Source organism: Mustela lutreola, chromosome 4 (genome assembly GCF_030435805.1).
Source record: "Mustela lutreola isolate mMusLut2 chromosome 4, mMusLut2.pri, whole genome shotgun sequence".
NCBI lineage: Eukaryota > Metazoa > Chordata > Mammalia > Carnivora > Mustelidae > Mustela > Mustela lutreola.
Window position 1 is genome coordinate 30986408 of NC_081293.1, and position 21842 is coordinate 31008249.

Below are 21842 nucleotides of genomic sequence, written 5' to 3' on the forward strand. Positions count from 1 at the left end.
TTTCTTTCACCAAGCAAAATATACCTTATAAGTCCTTTTAAAATTAGTTTTTCTGGGTGCCTGGGTGGCTCAGTGGGTTAAGCCACTGCCTTCGGCTCAGGTCATGATCTCAGGGTCCTGGGATCGAGTCCCGCATCGGGCTCTCTGCTCAGCAGGGAGCCTGCTTCCTCCTCTCTCTCTCTCTGCCTGCCTCTCTGCCTGCTTGTGATCTCTCTCTCTGTCAAATAAATAAATTAAAAAAAATAAAAATAAAAATAAAATAAAATTAGTTTTTCTTCCTGTTCACAATATGAGTTTAGAAGAGGGAGAACAGGCTTTTACTTTCTGGAAACCTCTAAAAAGCCAACTAGCTAGTAAGAGAAATATACACAATAATCACTTATTAATGATGATAAAATGACTGATATTATGCTAACAGTAAAATCAAGTAACAGTCACAGACTACCTAGTATTACTAATGAGAATGAAAATGCTCATCACACAACAGTTTTCCATTAACAGCAGCTTTCATAAGTTAATACTAGTGTTCACATCTTCTAACCTAAACATAAGTACGGATGTGCTAATATATTTAACAGTGGTGGAAAACTACTATGTAACTTCATACAGCAATTGCAGGAAGTTAAATAAAAAGTTTGCTCTGGAAGAGTTCAATTCTGTGTTTTACTTTTACCTGATAAGTTAGGTAAATATTTCAAATGTTAAAAATATCACACAATTATTTCTATGGATAAGAGGAAGCATTTATGGTAAGGGAAATCCCCTGATTGCTTCAATAAAAGTTATTACTCAATGTCTCCCAAATGACCAATTATTTTTTTAAATAATCATCTTATATTCCTACATTCCTAAATAAAGGCAATAAAACAGTGCACGTGGGGCACCTGGGTGGCTCAGTGGGTTAAAGCCTCTGCCTTCGGCTCAGGTCATGATCCCAGGGTCCTGGGATCGAGCCCCCAAATTGGGCTCTCTGCTCCGCGGAGAGCCTGCTTCCTCCTCTCTCTCTGTTTGCCTGCCTCTCTGCCTACTTGTGATCTGTCAAATAAATAAATTAAAAAATCTTTAAAAAAAAAAAAAAAACAGTGCAAGTGAAAGGGGTTTTTTTTTTTTTTAAGTATAAAATGTTCTGGGCGCCTGGGTGGCTCAGTGGGTTAAAGCCTCTGCCTTCGGCTCAGGTCATGATCCCAGGGTCCTGAGATCGAGCCCCAAATTGGGCTCTCTGCTCCGCGGAGAGCCTGCTTCCTCCTCTCTCTCTGTTTGCCTGCCTCTCTGCCTACTTGTGATCTGTCAAATAAATAAATTAAAAAATCTTTAAAAAAAAAAAAACAGTGCAAGTGAAAGGGTTTTTTTTTTTTTTTTAAGTATAAAATGTTCTGGGCGCCTGGGTGGCTCAGTGGGTTAAAGCCTCTGCCTTCAGCTCAGGTCATGATCCCAGGGTCCTGAGATCGAGCCCCAAATTGGGCTCTCTGCTCAGCAGGGAGCCTATTTCCTCCTCTCTCTCTGACTGCCTCTCTGCCTACTTGTGATCGCTCTCTCTGTCAAATAAATAAATAAATTTTTTAAAAAAAGTATAAAATGTTCTATGTAGATATAAGATGGTGACATCAGTAATTTAGATTTTCCCAAAGCTTTCTATATGTCAAGTTTTGGACAATTTGTTTACTCCCCTACCTTATTACACTCACCAAAAACCTTATAAGACAACTTTGTTTCTACAGGATCCAGGTCAAACTTCCTAAAACAAACAAACAAACAAACAAACAAAAACAGACACACACAAAGAACTGTGATGGACTAACTTCCTAACTTCTAATGATTTAGAAGTTATAATACTCCCTTACTTCAAATGGTAAAGTACAATTACAAGTTTTTGAATACAACTGAGAGATACAACTGAGTACTTTCTTCCTATTTAGTATAAAACATCTCACACATATTGTTTCCAAATACCAAAACTTCAAATAGAAGTCCATAAATTACTGTTACATACTTTTTTTCTTGTAGCCATTCCCTATGACTTATCCTGCTCTTACATTCAAAAATACAAATTACCCAAAACTAGATTATAAGAACTTCATTATCATTCAGTTACTCAACAAACACTGGCTTTACACATGTAACTTCCTTGGACCACATAACATTCAGAAAAATGATTATGTGATAAATCAAAAGAACACATATTTGTCTCTAACAAAAGAATGTGGAACAAAAGGAAAAAATATATAAAAAATCATTATAAGGGGTCAACCATACAGCCTTCCTAATATACCCCTCATAATCCATTAAGGATTCTCAGACTAATTCTCCCACCTACCTCCTAAGAGTCTCAATTTCATCCTTAAGACATTATTACACCTGATATGTAACACCAAATCTAATTCAAAAATCTGAGAAACTCACAAGAATCAAGTCTTTTAAAACAATATAGTTTAGCACCAGAAAATAAATTCACACAGTAACTTGTAATGAGTAAATATAAACTATCAAGTATCTGAGTTTCATAAAATGCAACCAAAAGATACAATCTTAAATTTCAAAAATACTATTATATAAATTTCTCTCACTACTCAAATCTGGATGAGTCAGACAAAATGTCTACATAAAGGTATCCCTCTGTACTCAAACTTTTGTTACTTACTATTCAAAACTCAAGCACAGAACAGATTTAAATAATGTGGTTTGCCACGTTATCTGAATCTGACATATGAACGCTCACTACAGAAAGGCAGAATTTCAAAGATCTGGATAGCGAAGTCTATCTGTGCTGTGACACACAACTCTATCATTAGGTGTCCCTGGCTGGCTCAGTCAGTAGAGTATGCAACTCTAGATCTTGGGGTTGTGAGTTCAAGCCCTGTGATGGGTGGAGAGACTACTTTAAAACAACAACAATACTGGGGTGCCTGGGTGGCTCAGTGGGCTCAGCCTCTGCCTTCGGGTCAGGTCATGATCACAGAGTTCTGGGATTGAGCCCTGCATGGGGCTCTCTGCTCAGCAGGGAGCCTACTTCCTCCTCTCTCTCTGCCTGCTTCTCTGCCTACTTGTGATCTCCATCTGTCAAATAAATAAATAAAATCTTAAAAACAAACAAACAAAAAAAACACAACACAGGAGCACCTGGGAGCTCAGTCGGTTAAGCTTCCAACTTTTGGTTCTGGCTCAGGTCATTGAGATCAAGTCCTGCATGGGGCTCTGTGCTTATCACAGAGTCTCCTTGAGATTCTCTCCCCCTCCCTCTGCAAAACTCCGCATGCTCTCTCTAAATACAGCATTTTTTTAAAAACTACAATATTCATAATTCATATAAAAGATATTAAAGCAAGCCCTTCCAGTTATTCTAGTTCTCTCCTATCAATCCACTACTATACACATTACTCCCTTTACAAGGTATTTTAAAGTTTCCTTCTGGTCTGTAATTATTTTTAAATTGAGAGTTTAAGAAAAATATTTGTAAATCATACACTGATGTGGGTCTAGTGACCAAAATATACTCTCACATCTCAACAATAAAAAACCAAATAACTCAGGGGCGCTCAGTAGGTTGAAGCCTCTTCAGCTCAGGTCATAGTCTCAGGGTCCTGGGATCGAGCCCCACATCGGGCTCTCTGCTCAGTGGGAAACCTGCTTCTCCCTCTCTCTCTGCCTGCCTCTCTGCCTACTTGTAATCTCTGTCTATGAAATAAATAAATAAATAATCTTTAAAAAAAAAAAAAAAAAACTCAACTTTAAAATTAGCTAGGGATCTGAATACACATTTCTCCAAAGATACACAAATAGCCAAAAAACATGTGAGAAAGTGCTCAACATCACTGGTCATTAGGAAAATGAAAATAAAAACCACCATGAGATACCACTTCAGACCTACCCAGTAAAACAGCTACCATCAAAAAGACATCAATATCAAATGTTGGCAAGGGGGTAAAGAAAATGGAATCTTCCTTCATTGCTGGTGGGAATATAAAATACTGCAGCTGCTTTGGAAAACAGTTTGGCATTTCCTCAAAAACTTAAGTTATCATGTGACCCAGCAATTTCTCTTAAGTATATACATCCAAGAAAAGTGAAAACAAATGTTCATAGCAACATAATCCCAACAGGCAAAAAGGGAAACAATCCAAATGCCCATCAACTAATGGATAAACAAAACACAGTATGTCTATACAATGCAGTATTATTTAGCCATGAAAACACTAAGTGCTGATAAATGCTACATGAATGAATCTTGAAAACATGCTAAGAAGGCAGACACAAAAGATGATGTATTGTATGATTACATCTATTTGAAATACTGAAGGTTGACAAATCCACAGGAACAGAAAGCAGACTGGGGATGCCAATGGCCGGGTGCAGACGGAATGGGAAATGACTGCTAACAGGTTTGGGGTTTCTTTTTCTGGCAATGAAAGTGTTCTGGAATTATACAGTGATGTTTGGATATAGCGAATAAACTAAAATCACTGAACTGTATATTTTAAAAGGGTGAATTTTATGGCACATAAACTATATTTCAACTGAGAAAAGAAAAACTTTAGGGTATCGTTCACTGTACTTGGGATACTTCCTGCATGCAAGAGACAATACAATGAACTTAAGTTCACATTGGAATTATCCCCAAAACAATGTGCAGCTGTAAGGAGCAGTAAAAGAATTTTTTAAATGTACGCAGAGTAATTTAGAGGGTAGTGATGGTGGTTAAGTTTTTAACCTGAAACAACAAAAACAACAGCTTTGTTTATTCACATCTACCCAATATCCAGATTCCATACAGCAGATGGGTAGACATAAAGAAAGAAAGAAGAGATTCTGAGGCGTATCAAAACAAATCAAACCCCTTTGCTGGGCTTCTTAGCCCGTTTGCAAAACAGGAAAAAAAAAACCCAATCTCATTATTTAACATATACTTTTATTTGCCACAAAAGATACTTTCCAGCTGTTTCCAAATACCAAATGCAACCTCTAAGGATCAAAATTTGTCAATATTAAGGATGTTCAAAGAATATATATGCCACTGATTTTAGGCAATTCCAAAAATACATTTTGTGCAATGGAATATAGTATAGCCTCTGGTGAGTTAACCTAAAAGAGATACTGTTTTTGGATAACAACATCATTCCTGTCAAGACTATGTGAAAAACAGTATGTGTCAATGTTGAGTTCCACAATGAAATCGTCAAATAAAGGAAACATTCCTCTCCTAAGGAGAGAAATGCACTGGAAACCCCAATATGGCTAACAAAGAAGCCCCACTTTTTTAACCTGTGTTAGAAAATCCTACAGCCTGGGGCACCTGGGTGGCTCAGTGGGTTAAGCCTCTGCCTTCGGCTCAGGTCAGGGTCCTGGGGTCGAGCCCTGCATCAGGCTCTCTGCTTGGTGGGGGCCCTGCTTACCTCCCCCCTGCCTGCCTCTCTGCCTACTTGTGATCTCTGCCTGCCAAATAAATAAATAAAATCTTTAAAAAAAGAAAGAAAGAAAATCCTACAGCCTATCTTTGCAAACCTATCATCTATCCATCTCCTACAAGAATCATGGTCTGCAGTTTAAACAGTTTCAACTCATTCTTGTCCTTTGCCACTTTTGCTTAGTTGTTTCTCATGACAGGAATGCCTCTTTCGTATTCATCAAAATGAAGCAAAAATCTGCCTCCTTGTTCATGAAGCCTTCCTACATCATTTCAAGGGTTTTCTTTCACTTCTAAACATGCCTAGCACTTGCTTGCACCACAGTAAGGCACATTTTGCCTTGTACTATAAATGAATACACTGTATCTTCTCGAAGTACTAAAAGTTCTTGAAGGTTAGCATAGCTTTTGTCTGCCCACAATGCCAGGTACAAATTTAAATGAAGTACTTACCTAACTGCCTTTCCTTTCTAAAAACACCACTAATAAAAGTAGCTAAATAATTAGATGGATGCTCTGAAGTGGCAAGTCTCCACAGACACTAAACACCTAATCCTCACTAAAAGAAATTACAGGCCATCCAGTATAGCCATAAGGCGGGGGGGGGGGGGGGGGGGCATTATTCAGAGGCTTCCTAGAAGTGCTCTGGCTACAAGCACATTGGAGGGAATCAGGGCAATTTGAAATAACTCTGTGTTAAGTCAAAAAGACTTACTGTGCTCTCCTTTTTCTGCCAAAATGAGTACGCTGAAATCAACACAATTTTCCCTACCTTGGGAAGAGCTTTTTGAGAATACAGCAAGGATGAGGAGCAGCCAAGCAATAGGTCACATCACACCAAGATCCAGAACCTCGATCTTCCTGGAATATGGACCGCCAGAGTCCCAGAGGACACCTCAATAATCACCGGGGTACCAAACACCCATATTGATCACAATCACTGCCTGAAACTGCTACTGACTACAATTCAACTAAAATATAATAATGGAAACACAAACACCTCCACAATCCTGATGCACCCCACCACACAGTCCCCCAAAATAGAATTAAATTTTGGAAATAAATGAGAATTCATTTTTAACCCAAAGACTGCTATAAATTAAGTATCATTTAGAAACCAAATGACCCTAAAGTACTAAGATAATCAGTCAACAGAATCAAATAGGTTAACTGTTCAGAACCAATCTCATTAAAATAAATGAGGAATTATTACGTTTGCTAGGGACAAACAACATAGTTGCCTTTTGCATTTTATCAATCACTACTAGCCTTTTTAAGTATAGAAAGTTAACACTACTACTGATTTATTTAGAACTTTCCTCTTAAAGGAATTACATGTAACAAAAGAGAAAATAGGAAACCAAATTGATTTTAGCTGCAAGACTATCAACTATGTATTACTGATCTGCACTCTGAATTTCCTGAACTTTCCTAACTTCGAAGTGGAAATTTGGAGTTAAAAGTGTGCTAAAGAAACTGATAACCAGATTAAAATCCCCCTTCACAAAACAAATCAAAATTTGATATTCAATTCAGTTATTTACAGAATTTTGTTAGTCATCAAGGGAAAGGGGGGGCACCACCCTGTCAAGCAGCAGTAACTTACTACTAACACTAGCAATGACTGATAAAAAGGGGGCCTGAGGCAGAAGGCAAGGATTCAAAGCAAACAGAATTAGAATAAGATAAACAACTCATTAAAACCATCTGAACTAAAGTAAGAGCAATTTAGGAAACCTACAGGGTTACAGTCAATTTCAAACCTTTTAAAAACTAAAAAGCCTTACCAAAAAAGCCAATCTCAAAAAAAGGTGAGCCAAATACAAGAACTAAAAATTCTTCAAATTTCAGGATTTTATGTTCTTAATTCTGAAAGCTCGTTAATTTCACACTGTGCAAAACGTGCACACCTTCATAAACTCTTTCATATGATGGTTACAACTAATAATTCAAAAAGAGCTTAATCTGATGTAACATTTTAGCAAATGTAGGGTAGATTTGAAAAAAATACAAGCTGAGACAGAGTAAATGATAACTGATAGCCAAAAGGCTTTCTGGAAGGCAGAGCTGAGCCTGGATTGGCAGGAGGGAAATTTTAAAATTTATCCACAAGTCAACTTACACCAAAAATTGTTTCATGCCTTTATTACTTACACAAGCATGTTTTAAAAATGTACTTTAAACCTGTGGACAACCAAAATGATACCAGATACCTTAAGGCAAGATACCTTGTTGTCTATGTTAATTTTGATGTTACAGTCTTAATCCTTAACAAAATTCACATATATTTTCAAAATGAAACACTGCAAAAATGGAAAGGCTTATATTCTCTAGGTAAAGGTTACCTTATGTTTCACTTACTTAAAGTTTCAGTTTTGCTTTTTAACCTATTACAGAAGACATCTCTTGTGGGACATTGTAAAGGGCATACCCTCCTGTCAAGCCAGAAAGCTCAAACACAAAGACACAGAGCTAACCAAGTGCTGTAATTCTTCCAAACTGAGCCTCTCCACACCCCCTCCACCCTTCCCCCCAACAGATATGTCTATTAAATCAGTGTCTGTTCTCCCCCTCGCACAACAAAGAGAACTTCTCACCGCATGAAATTGCCGCTGAATGGACACCAGAAAGCAGGATTTGCATAATTCCTTCCAACGAAACCCAGTCGGGAAGGAGGGGATGAGGGGCCCAAGCGTACGGATAGAAATCTCCTAGATTCGGCTGGGGAAGACCTGGTTCCTAAGAATATTCCCTACCGGGAGGGGGGGGTGAGGAAGGGGGAAAGGGGCTGGAATTCTACGCCTCCCCAAGACTGGGCCTGGGGGACGGAGGAGCAGGAGAAAGCATTTCCCCACAGAGCAGCAGCACCGAAGCAAAGATGGGGAAATAACAATGCTGGGGGACAGGAGAGTCAGACACAAGGATGGACTGGGGCTAGGGGGCGGCGGGCGGAGCGGAGACACCACACGGGCCACTTACTTTTTGGAGGGGGGTTAAATATATGAGTTAAGCCCTTATGGTCCCGCCGGCCGCCGCACAGAGGGAAACGGGACCTTGGGAGAGAAAAACAGACAAAACACACAGTGTGAGAGGCGCAGCTCGGCCGCCCGGCCCCTCCCGGGGCGCCCCCGTCCACACTCCCTCCTGCCCGTGGGGAAAAAGCCACCCGAGGCCGGTAGGCTGGGAGGATTGGGGGCGGGGGGGGGGGGTTCGAGGCTCTCGGCGAGGCGGCGGCTCCGACAAATCCCCCGAGAGGGGACAAGAAGGACCCCACGCTCCGGTTTCTCGGTCGGACCCAGTTCCACCCCCCCATCCTCCCCGCCGCGCACACACCGAACACAAATACGCACACACCGACCCGAGCGTCGAGGATTAACTCCCCGGCCGCCGCTGCCGCCGCCAGCAGAGGAAGTGCAGCCGCTGCCCCCCGCGGCCATGACACCCTACTTGGCTCGGTCAGGCGGACCCGGGGCCTGTGACAGCTCCGGCTCCCTCCGCCCCCATCTCCACCTCACGCCTCGCACACGCCCGAGCGCCGGGCGTCCGCCCGCCCGCCGCCGCGCGTGCACGCGGGGATTGGGGCGCGCGTCGCCGCGCGTGGGGGAGGGGAGGCGCGGGAGGGGGAAGGCTCCGGGCTGAAGGGGCTGAGGAGGTCCCCCCACTCCCGCCCCCAGCTCCCCGGAACCGGAGGCGGCGCCCCCGGTCAAGTGGCAGCACCGCGGGGCGAGTCTCCACAATAAGCCGGCGGCTACGCGGGGCCGCCAGGCTGGGGGGGTGGGAAGGGAAGCGGGGGTAAGGAAGGGGCACGCGCTCCCGCCCAAGAGCCCGCCCCGGGGAAGGCGCGCGGAGGGGAGGGGCCGACGCGCGTGCTCAGGCCTGACCGGGGAGAGCCCGCCCGGAGGTTGCGCGCGCCCGCACTCCGGGGGGTGGGGGAGGGGGACGCCCGAGCCAAAGAGGGCGGGCGGGCCGGAGCAGCAATTGCCTCTGCCCCGGCTCCCTCCCTTGTCCGGGGCAGGCGGTGGCGGGGCGGCCCGAGGGCCGGAAGCGGCCGGGGGAGGGTCTCACCTACACAGTGAATGAGCTTGTGGCGCCACGAGTCCAGTTCTTGCCGAAAGCCGCGTCTCTCAACGGAGCATTGCTGCCGCCTACACACCCTCGCCATCTTCTGCCGCCCGCCCGGCCCTGCCTCCTCCGCGGCCCCGCGCACGCCCAGCCGCGTCGCCCGGGGCCGCGCACGCACCCGCGGCCTGGGCGTCGCACCTCCCGCCGGGGGTGGCGCGGGGGCAGGGCCGGCCTCACCTCGCGGTGGCCCCGGCGTCGTCCCGGGGGCTGCCTGGGCGTGCGCCGGCCCCGCGCTTGTCGCGGAGAGGTAGCTCGACCGCGCTTTCTCGTCCGCGGCCGCCGCCAGCTCTGGCCGCCCGGGAAGGCGCCTTCGCGGGGCAGGAGCTCGCCTGGACCCCCGATCCTGCGCCGCCTTCGCACTGTGCTCCAAGACCACCGCTGCCCCTTCCTTTCCCTTCCCGGGACTTTTTGTGTCTTAAACTAGCCCCATGTATCACTTCTATCCTGCGTATCTCCCCCCACCAACTGTTGCGAGTTCCGTGGTAATAATCGCTTTTCTGAACTCAGCCGAACCTGCTGCTTTCGGGAGACAGTTTGTAAGAAGCAGAGTTCAATACCCGATGCCCATGGAGGCACTAAGCTCCAAAGTTTTAAAAACCGGGTAGGCTGTAGTTTATTAAGTAATGGGAAGACTTGGTCAACGTCCGTAAACCCAGTAAAAATTGAATCAGACGTTTTAAATAAAAACTACGAGGTTTCTACTAACAAGGCTGATCATAGGCGAAATTCTCAAGGTGGCACATTCGGAACCCCTCCTGTTTGTGTAGTAAGAGGTTTAAGAAAAGTGTGCTAAAGTGAGAATGGTATTTCAAAAGAAGGCTAGGTTAACAATACTTAGAGTGTTGGAAAATGGCGTAATTCCGTATTTCAGGAAAGACTCGAGAAATATTTTCAGTGACGAAGGAGATTTTCAGGTGAAAACCTGGGTAATTAAATCACCCTGCGTACGTAGGGCACTACCTCTACCCGTTTAAACATTATTCTGAGCTTAATTGCCTGACTGCTATTTGGGAGGGAAAGAAAAAAGAAAATGGAACGAAAAGAGAAAGGAGGGGCGGGAGAGTGAAGAATAAATGGAAAATAGATCCCTCTTTAGTACCCTGGGGTTCTGGCCTCTTCCTCACATTTGGGGTTTAAGATTAAGGACGGTGCATTCCTGCTTTTAGATATTTGAATTTAAATGTGAAGACTTAATCTTAATTACTGTAGTAGGTAAAACAAAGTCACTAAATACTTGGCAGGCAAGAATTCCATTGGTGGGGCGCCTGGGTGGCTCAGTGGGTTAAGCCGCTGCCTTCGGCTCAGGTCATGATCTCGGGGTCCTGGGATCAAGTCCCGCATCGGGCTCTCTGCTCAGCAGGGAGCCTGCTTCCTCCTCTCTCTCTGCCTGCCTCTCTGCCTACTTGTGATCTCTCTCTGTCAAATAAATAAATAAAATCTTTAAAAAAAAAAAAAAAAAAAGAATTCCATTGGTGTATTGATTTCTGTCTTTTCAAAGTAGAGGCCCTGGTCTCTCAACCAGGCACTTGTGGAATGCCCTCTCTATCCAGAGATAGATATGGAGATGGAGTAGGTGGGCCTCTTGGGTAGAACTGGTTTGAAATGTACAAGTAGGAAGGCACCTCTGCTCCCCAAATCTAACACCAATGATTATTCCACAATTCTCAGAAGTCCACCATATTTCACCTGCTAAAGAGAACTGTCAAATGAACAAACTATTAAGTCAGGAAGTACTGAATTTCTGCATACACAAAACTATCCTGAGTACTGAGGGGAAAGGACAAACGTGAAATGAAGGACGGCTCAGGACACCCACCCTGCCACATGTAATGGCAGGCCGTTTTCTGTCTTCAATCTGAATCTTCTTTTCTTTGCCACTAGGTGGCAGGTTTGAGTCTTGCAGCTTTTAACCAATTTTCTATGGTTTTTGCAGGAGCTATGCTTCATAAAGTTTCAAATAAATGAATGACATGTAACTTTAAAATGAGTTAATGAATGTGCTTTCCAATTACCCATATAATCTTCTTGAAATGATCAAGCCAAAGGTAATACTTCCTCAACATAATCTCTTAAAGTCTCAGACATGTAGATTAAAAGGATCCTAGAGACTTCAGAGATTGACTCTAATTTGAAGTATGGAATTACAAGCCCAGACAAGTAAAGTGACTTGACCAAAGTTGCATAGCTGCTCAGTAGAAAGAGGACAATAAAAGCCAGCAGCCAGATTTCCCAGTTCCCAGTTCATTGTTATTTCCATTACTCCACTTTGAATTGCAATTATTGCTTTACTTATTTTAAGTTGGGAACCAATATACAGTTGACTTCTCACAAAGGCTTATTTGTAAGAAGGGATGAGGGAACAATAGAAGTAATTATCATTTACTGAGTATTTACTATTTGTCTAACATGGCAATTTTATTTCATTCCATCTGAATAACAATGCCAAAAAGCTGGTATGATTTTTACTTACTTTTTATATTTTCCGGATTAGAGATTCAAGAGTCAGAGGAGTTAAGTGACTTTGTCCAAAGCCACAAAGTTACCAAATGGCAAAATCAGAATTCTAAGATCTCTCTGACTCCAAAACCCTCTAATTGTCCTACAAGTAGAAGCAGAATACCACACGCAGAGGATTCATTTAATTCCATGTGAGAGGTTATGTTCCACTGCACAGTTGAGCAGTTGACAAAAATGTTGACCTCCTGTCATATGTCAGGCAGTCCTAGGCATCTAGGACACATAAATATCTAAGACATAATTTCTGAACTCTAACTCTTTTGGCTACCCTGGGATAGGGTAGTTGGAAGTTCTTTCACATTCTGGGGAGGATTGAGCATTACAATACAGTGGCTAAGAGAGTAGAATCTGAAGACACAGAGAGATTGATTAGAATCTTCATTCCATCCCTTAGAACCCATGTGGACTTGACAAATTAACTTTCCTGGTCATCAGTTTCCTCATGTGACAAAGAAGATAAGAGTCTATAAGATGTAGATTGTGTGAAGATGGAATGAAACAATCATGGACAGTGGCTGTCACATTGTTAGCATGAAATGACCATCAGGCTCCCATGATGAGGCTCCCATCTGCTTGTCCTGACTGCAGGGTGACAGGAAACCATGATGCTTGTACAGTTTGGGATGAATATGTAACAGGGTGAAGAAATAACAGCAATGACCTTGGCCTTTGAAAACAACATTCTCTGAGTCACGTTCTGTAGTTCTTGCAATGGGCAGATGATAGGGAAACACAGAGCACAGAAAATGACAATCAGAGAATGGGGGTAGCCTCTATGAACCATAGGACTGGCTGGTCAGGATTATATCAAGCTTGCATCTGATTAGCTGGAGATGGCATATAATAAGGGAAAGGACATCAGAGAAATGGGAGGATGAAATGGATTGGAGCCTTTTCAAGAAAGAAGTCTCCTGTTGGGAGACCTGTTAAAAAACATGGTCAACTTCTCATGAATTCCAATAAGTGACACTTTTAAAACCACTTTTCATGGATTATGTCTTCTATTCCTTACAACAACCCAGTCAAGCATCCCCATTTGATAACCGAGCATGAACGGCTAATTTGCCTAACTATAGGTTATGCCTAACTATGATTTGGCTTCACACCCAGGCAATCTGGGTGGCTCAGTCACTTAAGTGTTTGCCTTCAGCTCGAGTCATGATCCGAGGATCCCGGGATCGAGCCCCAAGTCTCGAGCCCCAACTTCTCCCTCTGCCCCTCCCCCTGCTCATGCTCATTCCCTCGCTCTCTTGGTCTCTCTCTCTCTCAAATGCATAAATAAAATCTTAAAAAAAAACATCCAGGCAGTCTGGTTGCAGAGCCGGCTCTTTAATCTTTGCATTATTTTGCTTCCTGCGCTGAGCAGGGAACCTAGAGTGAGAGACAAGACCCAGCAGACAGAAAGGAAACTGGGACACTTGGTAGAACTGCTTCTGTAGGGGCTCTTTGTGCTTTAGTAAGACTTTCCAAGTTCCTCTCTTTTCAGTCTGCCTGTGTAGCCAGAAAACTTTATGACTTTCTGTGTGTAAGTGACTTTTTTTTAAGTTGTATTGAGATATATTTCATATACTATAAAATTTACCTGTCAGTGGTTTTTAGTATATTTACAGAGTTGTGCAACCAGCACCGCAATCACGATTAGAACATTCTCATCAGCCCCCAAGAAACCCCAGGTGTATTAGCAGTTACTTCCCATTCCCCCCTCTCCTCAAACCCTGGCAACAACGAATCTACTTTCTGTCTCTGTGAATCTTCTTCTTCTGGACATTTCAGGTAAATGGAATCATACAACTAGTGGTCTTTTGCGACTGGTCGCTTTCACTGAGCATACTGTTTGCAAGGTTCATCTACGTTGTAGTATGGATCAACACTTACTTCCTTTTTGTTGCCCAATAACATTACATCATATGGATATACAGCATTTTGTTTATCCATTCCAATTGATGAATGCTTAATCGATTTCATTTTTTGGCTATTACAGGTAATGCTGCAATGAATATTTCTAAACACATTTTTGTGTAAACATGTGTTTTCATGTTTGTTTTAAATTTGAATATGCATTTTTGCCTATCTATTCTGAAATACTTTCAGATTATAGAAAAGTTGCAAAAACTTCTATATTCCTCTGTCACAAATTCCCTAATTGTTAATAACTTACCACATCTATTTTTGCTCTCTATGTATCTATATACAGGGTTTTGTTCTTGTTGTTGAGTCTTTTTATGAACAATCTGATAGAAAACTATAGACTTGACTCCTACCATCCCTAAATATCCAGTGTGAATGTCTATAAAGCAAAGACACTCTCCTTCATAATCACCATATAACCCTCCATTACATCCGGAGATCAACACTGATGCAGTACAGGCCCTATGAAAATTGTACTCTCCGTTACCAACGATGTCTCTGTCCCTTTTCTGGTCCAGAATCCTAACCAGAAAGTTACGCTGAATTTAATACATACATTCTCAGTCTCTTTGATTTGGGTACAATGCCTCAGTCTTTTCTTGGTGTGTGTGTGTGTGTGTTTTGTTTTGTTTTTAGTGACCTTGACACTACTAAAAAGAACAGGCCTCTCATTCTGTAGAATGATCATCAACTGGGTCTATGCAGTGTTCCTTATGACTAGACTCAGGTCATACATTTTGACAAGAAAAACACAGAAATGAGGCTGGGGTCTCTGAGCATCTCATCAAGGGTTCATGATGTTAACTCTTCATATTATTGTGATGAAAATTTTGCTCATCTGGTCAAGTGGTTTTTTTTTTTTTTTCTCTTAAAGATTTTTATTTATTTAAAAATCACGACAGATCACGAGTAGCCAGAGAGGCAAACAGAGAGAGAGGAGGAAGCAGGTTCCCCACTGAGCAGAAAGCCGGATGCGGGGCGCTATCCCAGGACCCTGGGATCTTGACCTGAGCCGAAGGCAGAGGCTTTAACCCACTGAGCCACCCAGGCGCCCCCAAGTGGTTTTCTCCACCATAAAATCACCATTGCTTCCTTTATACTTGATAAATATTTTGTAGGGAGGTATTCTGAGATTATGCCAATGTTCTGTCCCTTGCCCTACCTACCTGCCAGCCTTAATATCAATGAATCATTGCCTGAATTGCTTGTCACAATGATCATGGTCAAAAAGTGATTTTCTTACTTCATCATTTCTTCTGTATTTAGTTTACATTCGAAGAGTTTTTTCCTCTTCCTCATTTACTTGTTTATTCGTTACTTATGGACCCATTATTTCCTATTTCATTCAGTCAGTTGTAATGTATTGCTGTAGTTATTGTCATCATTCCAGATTTGGCCAGTGGGAGTCACTTCGAGCTGACTTTTATCCTGTTGGCATACCCCCATCATTCTATAAAAAATTTCCTCACTTTATGGTACAGCTAGGTGTTCTAGGCTCATTTTGTATTTTCTCTGCCTCAGCTCTAGAATGAGTCCTGGTTACTTTTAGTGGAGGATAGTATTTAGATATCAAGATTTGGGCTCAGTGTGTTCACTCCTACTGGGGTGTCATGGCTACTAGGCCTTTGCAGCAGTCAGAGCTAGGAAATACATGTGTCTATATATATACATATATAGACACATACACCTATATTTATATTTGTATATTTCTAAATATACTTATACACCATGAGTTTATGCTGATCAATTTGATTCCAATCCAGCACCTCTGAATATCTGCAAGCCTTTCCCTGTTACACACTTATAAATCCCCCTTTGACAGTGAGAATCCAGGTTCCCATATTTTTTCATATTGACTTCAGTATATTTATTTGCTTAACCCCCACTGTATTTAACAACCTCCTGCCTCCTCGTCCTGCTATCTCCAGAAACCCTTCTCAAGAGTGTCATCTTCTGGCTACCCAAATATCGTCATCTACATGACGCACCACCATCCAGTGGATGTCAATTCTCCGCACATCGAATGACATACATTCTATGACTTTCTAGTTCCAAAAGGAACTCTAGAAACTTTCCAAGATCTATAAAGAAAAATAAAGATCAATGAATAATTACAACGTTGGTTTTGAAAAAGAAGAGCAGGGGTGCCTCGGTGGCTCAGTTGGTTAAGCATCCAGCATCGGACTTGATTTCTGCTCAGGTCATGATCTCAGGGTCAGAGATAGAACCCACATGAGACTCTGTAACTGGATGTGGAGCCCACTTAAGATTCTCCCTCTCCCTCTGCCCCTGCCCCCCACACTGCATGCATGCACGTGTGCGCTCTCTAACAATAAAAAATTTCTTAAAAAAGAAAAAGAACAGCAAAGATGAGTATGGTCAACACAGAAATATGCAGCTTAAATCCTCCTTCATGGTAAACTCACAGTTTGCCTTGTAGGGAATGTGATCACTACACAGTCTCCTGCTGTCAACAGCTTCAGGGTTAGCCTCAGCTGCTCAGAGCTATCTTGCCCAAGGTCACATCTTTCTGGGGCTGCCAGGATATGGTGACTAAGGGCTAGGAGGCTATAGCCTGGTCATTTCTGCCTGATGTTGGACACTGACAGTTAACACTTGTTCCAAAGTACTTCACGGGACTGAGGCTGAGGCTTTGTCGACTGAGGCTTTGTCGACTTGCATCTTAGATCACTTTCTCTACCCAATTCTGCTCCCCGCCCCACCATTTCCACTCACAGGGTGCTAATCCCTAATAAACCTTTGCATCCCAAAGTTCATCTCCAATTCTGCTTCCAGGGAATCTGACATGTGACAAGGAGAGATTAATTGTACTAGATATTATAAAATAAGGCCATAGTAATAAAATTACCATGGTGCTAGCATAGGAAGAAGGAGATGATAGAAAATAGTATCTTTGGGGCCACTACGTTAAGAAAAAATTTAAGTTTATTAGATATTTTCCCAAATGACAATGGAATTAATTAACTAAGATATAAAGAGTTTTCAGAGGTTGTAGGAATAAAACTTAAATATCTTTAGCATTGGGACCCCTGGGAGGCTCAGTTGGTTAAGCATCTGCCTTCAGCACAGGTCATGATCCTGGAGTCAGTGGGGGCAGGGATGGGTGTGTGCAGGGAGTACTGAACTCAGTGGGGAGCCTGCTTCTCCCTCTGCCTGCCACTCTCCCTGCTTATGGGAGCTCTCTCTGATAAATAAATAAATAAATAAAATCTTAAAATATCTTTAGCATTTTTTTTTAAGGAGTAAGTGAGCCTTTTCTTCTAGAAGCCCTCAGAATCATATTCTATGTTGATCTTTATACTGATCTATTTACCTGAACATATGGTATTTCATTCATCTGGTTCTCAGGAAAAAAACAAACAAACAGTTCACTGTTGTCTTTGTTAGGTGACTATAGGGGAAAGGAAAAAAAAAAAAAAAGAAGAATCACCAGAAAGGAGTTATTTATAACTAGGTAGCAAATGAAGGTTGTTTCCATGGAAAATTTGTTTCAATTTTTAAGCCTGAAAAGGTATAAAACGCTTCTGAGTTAAGCAAAATGAGAAGTGTTTAAAACCAAAGGAAGTCTTCAAAGAAAAGTTTAAGTAAAAAGAAAGTTTGGTAAAATCACAGAATACTTAAATATTCTTGCTGAGCTTTGCCAAAATGTACATTTCAAAATTAATATCTGACAAAGATAACCCCTCATTACTGAGCAGCCACTCTAATCTGTTCGCATGTCATCTTTGGAAGATTGGTTATGGGCGCCTGGGTGGCCCAGTGGGTTAAGCCGCTGCCTTCGGCTCAGGTCATGATCTCAGGGTCCTGGGATCGAGTGCCGCATCGGGCTCTCTGCTCAGCCGGGAGCCTGCTTCCTCCTCTCTCTCTCTGCCTACTCTGTCAAATAAATAAATAAAATCTTAAAAAAAAAAAAAAAAGAAAAGAAAAAAGAAAGATTGGTTATACAGAGCCTGCTGTGTACCAGCTACCCAAGAATGGATGGCTTGTTCTGGTCAATGAACTGATTGTGAGCACAAGGGAGACACATGACTTCTAGGCCAGGTTATTTTCATGGGTCTGAAGATGCAGGTGCAGAGTCATTAGCGATGTAAATTATCTTCGAGGATAGAAGCAGAAGAAATAAATTGGGGCATAGAATTCACATCTACTCACTCCTTATACAATGGTCTTTCAATGCTGGCCTCCAAAAATACTAGATATGATATGATATAATATAGTATGATATGATATGATATGATATATATGATATGGTACCATACTAGGTTATTATATATTTTTAAGATTTTCTTAATTTTTGTGAGAGAGAGAGCTAGTACATGAGCATGAGCAGGGGAGGGAGGTGTTGAAGAGAAGGAGATTCCCTGCTGAGCAAGGAGCCCCATGCAGGACTCATGCCAGGACCCTGGGATCATGACCTGAGCCGAAGGCAGACGCTTAACCAACTGAGCCACCCAGGTGCCCCATACTAGGTTATTATAAAAAGTCGTTTCAGGGCACCTGGGTGGCTCAGTTGGTTAAGCGTCTGCCTTCAGCTTAGTTCATAATCTTGGGTCCTGGGACGGAGCCCCACATCAGGCTTCCTGCTCAGTGGGGAGCCTGCTTCTCCCTCTTCCTCTGCCTGCTGCTCCCCCTGCTTATGCTCTCTCTCTGACAAATAAATAAATGAAAAAAAAATTTTTTTTAAAGTAGTTTCGGGGCATCTGGGTGGCTCAGTGGGTTAAAGCCTCTGCTTTCAGCTCAGGTCATGATCTCAGGGTCTGGGATCAAGCCCCGCATCGGGTTCTCTACTCCGCAAGCAAGGAGCCTGCTTCTCCATCTCTCTCTGCCTGCCTCTCTGCCTACTGATCTCTATCAAATAAATAAATAAATAATCTTAAAAAAAAAAAAAGTAGTTTCATCAGTGCAGGTGAATCTTAATTATTTCTTGAAGATAATTAACAGTCCCACACACAAGCCACGATACAGATTTCTTAAATGCCTATCAATTTAGGGGGGAAATATCAGAGTAACTTATATGAATCTGTGGAATAATGATATTGTTTGTTGAGTGAGGACTCCAAGTCTTGAGCTAAGCACTTTACCTAGCCTTATTTTATTTCATACTTAAAACAATTCCACAAAATAAGTAATATTCTTAAATCTCATTTTAGAGTTGGGAAAAACAAAGCACAGAGTTTAAATCTCTTACTCAAATTCACACAACAGGTAGACGGAAAACTTTGAACTCAGGAGATTCTAGTAATTTGGTTTTTATCCTTTTCACCGTCTCACAGATGAAGGTAAATGCTAGTGTGGTTTTTGAATGTAATTAAAAGATAGCCAAATTTCCTTTTACTTTGTCTATATCAATTTAAACACCATGCTATTGGCATTTAACAAATGCTTACCCACTGAGTCTTTGAGGTTCTACATCATTTAATTAGGATCTGGGATCCTTGTTTCTTCAGAGGATTAAAGCTCCTGGGCTAACTAATACAGTTATTCTTGAAAGATGATAACAGCATTAGAACATAATTAGTAATTCCACTAACCAATCCACACTCTTTTTCTTAAATCCTATTAATATTCTCTTATTTGTGATTTCTCATGGAAATGTCTTAAGTTCAAGCACTGTCATTTGTCACTACAGCCATGTTATGCTGAATGTCTTACACAATTACATATGTTTATGACTTCTTATTTTCCCTACAGCACAGGCCTGTAATTTCTTCTCAAGCGTTGTCTTATTGAACTAATAGCAGTTCTTTTCAAATCAATTGAAATGCAGAAGTAACAAATTCTGAAGCATGCACTGTAGGAGCCTTGAAACGCTGTAGATAAACCGGTACAGCATAAAACAAAGGACAACTCCTCTGCTCGTGGAATGGGTGACATTTCACATAAGGAGAAGGAGAATAAATATACTCAAGTGATGAATGACATCTTGATCTTTTCCACACATTCACTTAAAAAAAAAAATATATATATATATATATATATATATAATCTCCACTAGTTGCTTGCAGTTGATGTAACCTTAGCATAAAAAATTCCCTGTTATAACTCTTCTTGAAAATTACTCTGTAACATCTCTCTGAAGATGTTACACTCCGTAACATCTTTCAGAGTCTCCTTGACAGATGCTTTCCTAGATGCAGTGCTAATGATGTCAATAAACTCTAAGGGTTCCAGAAAGGGATGTTGCTGCACAGATGCTTCCATATTGTGTGACACTTCCAATTCTAGCAAACTCGATTGGTCAGTTCTTTGATCTATCACCCTTTCAGACACTTCAGGACCATGTCATCATTATACTTCTGAAATCAATTGGAAATCTCCTTTGATAATGCTTTATGATTTTCAACAAAGCACTGATTTTTCCAGCCCTCATTTTTTTTTTTTAAGATTTTATTTATTTATTTATTTGTCAGAGAGAAAGAGAGAGAGAGCACACAAGTAGACAGAGGCAGGCAGATAGAGAGGAAGGGAAGCAGGCCCCCTGCTGAGCAGAGAGCCCGATGTGGGACTCCATTCCAGGACCCTGGGATCATGACCTCAGCCGAAGGCAGGGGCCCAGCCCACTGAGCCACCCAAGTGTCCCCAGCTCTCATTTTCTATTTCTTCAAAAGGAGAAGGTTGGCTAAGTATTTCCAACTTTCCTTAGAGCTTGAGTTCTCTTTAGTTATTAGGATTCATCAATGTCAAGTGCTTGAAAGTTTCGAATGATTTCATATTTGCATATTTCATAAAATACCTCAACATGGAAAAAATAATTTTAAATTTGTGAGTAAATACCATGGCAGATTATGTAAAATAAGTAGACTCAACTTTGAATGAACCCACACATCTTAATTCGGTGTAATTAATATTATAGTAATAGCTTGTTCTTCTGTTGGGTCCCCCCATATTGGGTACCCCAATAATGGGTCCGTGATTAAAGGAGCGAGACTGATACAAAGTGAAGGTCAAGCAAACCTTTACTTCACGCCAATCATCAAGAATCAGACCAACCGTCAAACGGACCAACGGACCGGTCGGGGATGCCCCTTACAGAGGACGACCACTCCCTGCTTTCCAGACTAACTTTTATAGAGCAAAGGCCATGTGGTTGGGCCTGGCCACACACATGTGGCTAATTGAATTACAATTCACCCCACAGTAGCCATGGAAACTAGCCCATCACCTTGGTAGCTAGGAGACAGTATGCGCCCCCACCGATTGAATATCTCCACCTGGCCTGACCCACCCTTGTACTTGGACTTTGTTATGAGGGACTGGTTTCCCGGACTTGCTTTTAAATAAGATCCCCTGGTGGGGGGCAAGGTCAATTTAAGTTTTACAACAAAATGGCAGTTCAACTGGGGTGGGGCCGCTCGGGCTGAATAGGCCCTTACACTTCATTTGTGTATCTCAGCTTCAGAGCTTAAGATATTAGGAGTTTTCTAGGAAGGAGACAGTATATGTAGGAAATTTATGTGTACCTCTTGTTGAAAGCACTGCCAACAACTTCAAAATTTGGCATATACCTTAAGGGGATATGAAGACTAGATGTCTTCATTTGACTCCTGAAACAACCAATGTCTTCCTACAACCCCATATATATGCTAAAATCTCTTGCTGTTCCTGCACTGGGATCTTCTGTCCCAGGGCCAATCCTGGATTCTCAGCCTCCTGCTACAGTCATCAACTGTCTCCAGGGCAAACGTATCCTTGGTACCATTCAGTACTCCCTCTAAGGCCATCAACTGTTACCTATTTTGGTGCAGTCCCCCACCTGTGTGCACCCCCCAACCCCAGATACTGTGTTATGCTTTCTTTTCAAATTCATATCAGAATCTTTAGTCAAATATATACTTTGCCTTGTTTACTATGAATTTCTGGGCGATAAATTAGTGAA

At 42.0% G+C, this 21842-nt stretch overlaps 1 protein-coding gene across 7 annotated transcripts in view; it reads right to left on the reverse strand.

The window, feature by feature from the left end:
• LCOR (ligand dependent nuclear receptor corepressor) overlaps positions 1-9596 on the reverse strand; it is a 145402-nt gene extending 135806 nt beyond the window's left edge. The window contains exons 1-2 of one of the 7 annotated variants that reach the window (XM_059169303.1): positions 9468-9596; positions 8378-8451 (exon numbers count right to left, since the gene is read on the reverse strand). Coding sequence is in view for 4 of the 7 variants with exons in the window: in XM_059169301.1 (XP_059025284.1) it covers positions 8378-8451; positions 8753-8835 (157 nt within the window). In the remaining 3 variants the exon portion in view is untranslated. Of the gene's footprint in view, positions 1-8377; positions 8452-8752; positions 9440-9463 lie in introns of those variants that run through there. The other 6 variants (XM_059169305.1, XM_059169304.1, XM_059169301.1 and 3 more) reach the window with 6 other exon arrangements.
• Positions 9597-21842: the final 12246 nt, after the last annotated feature.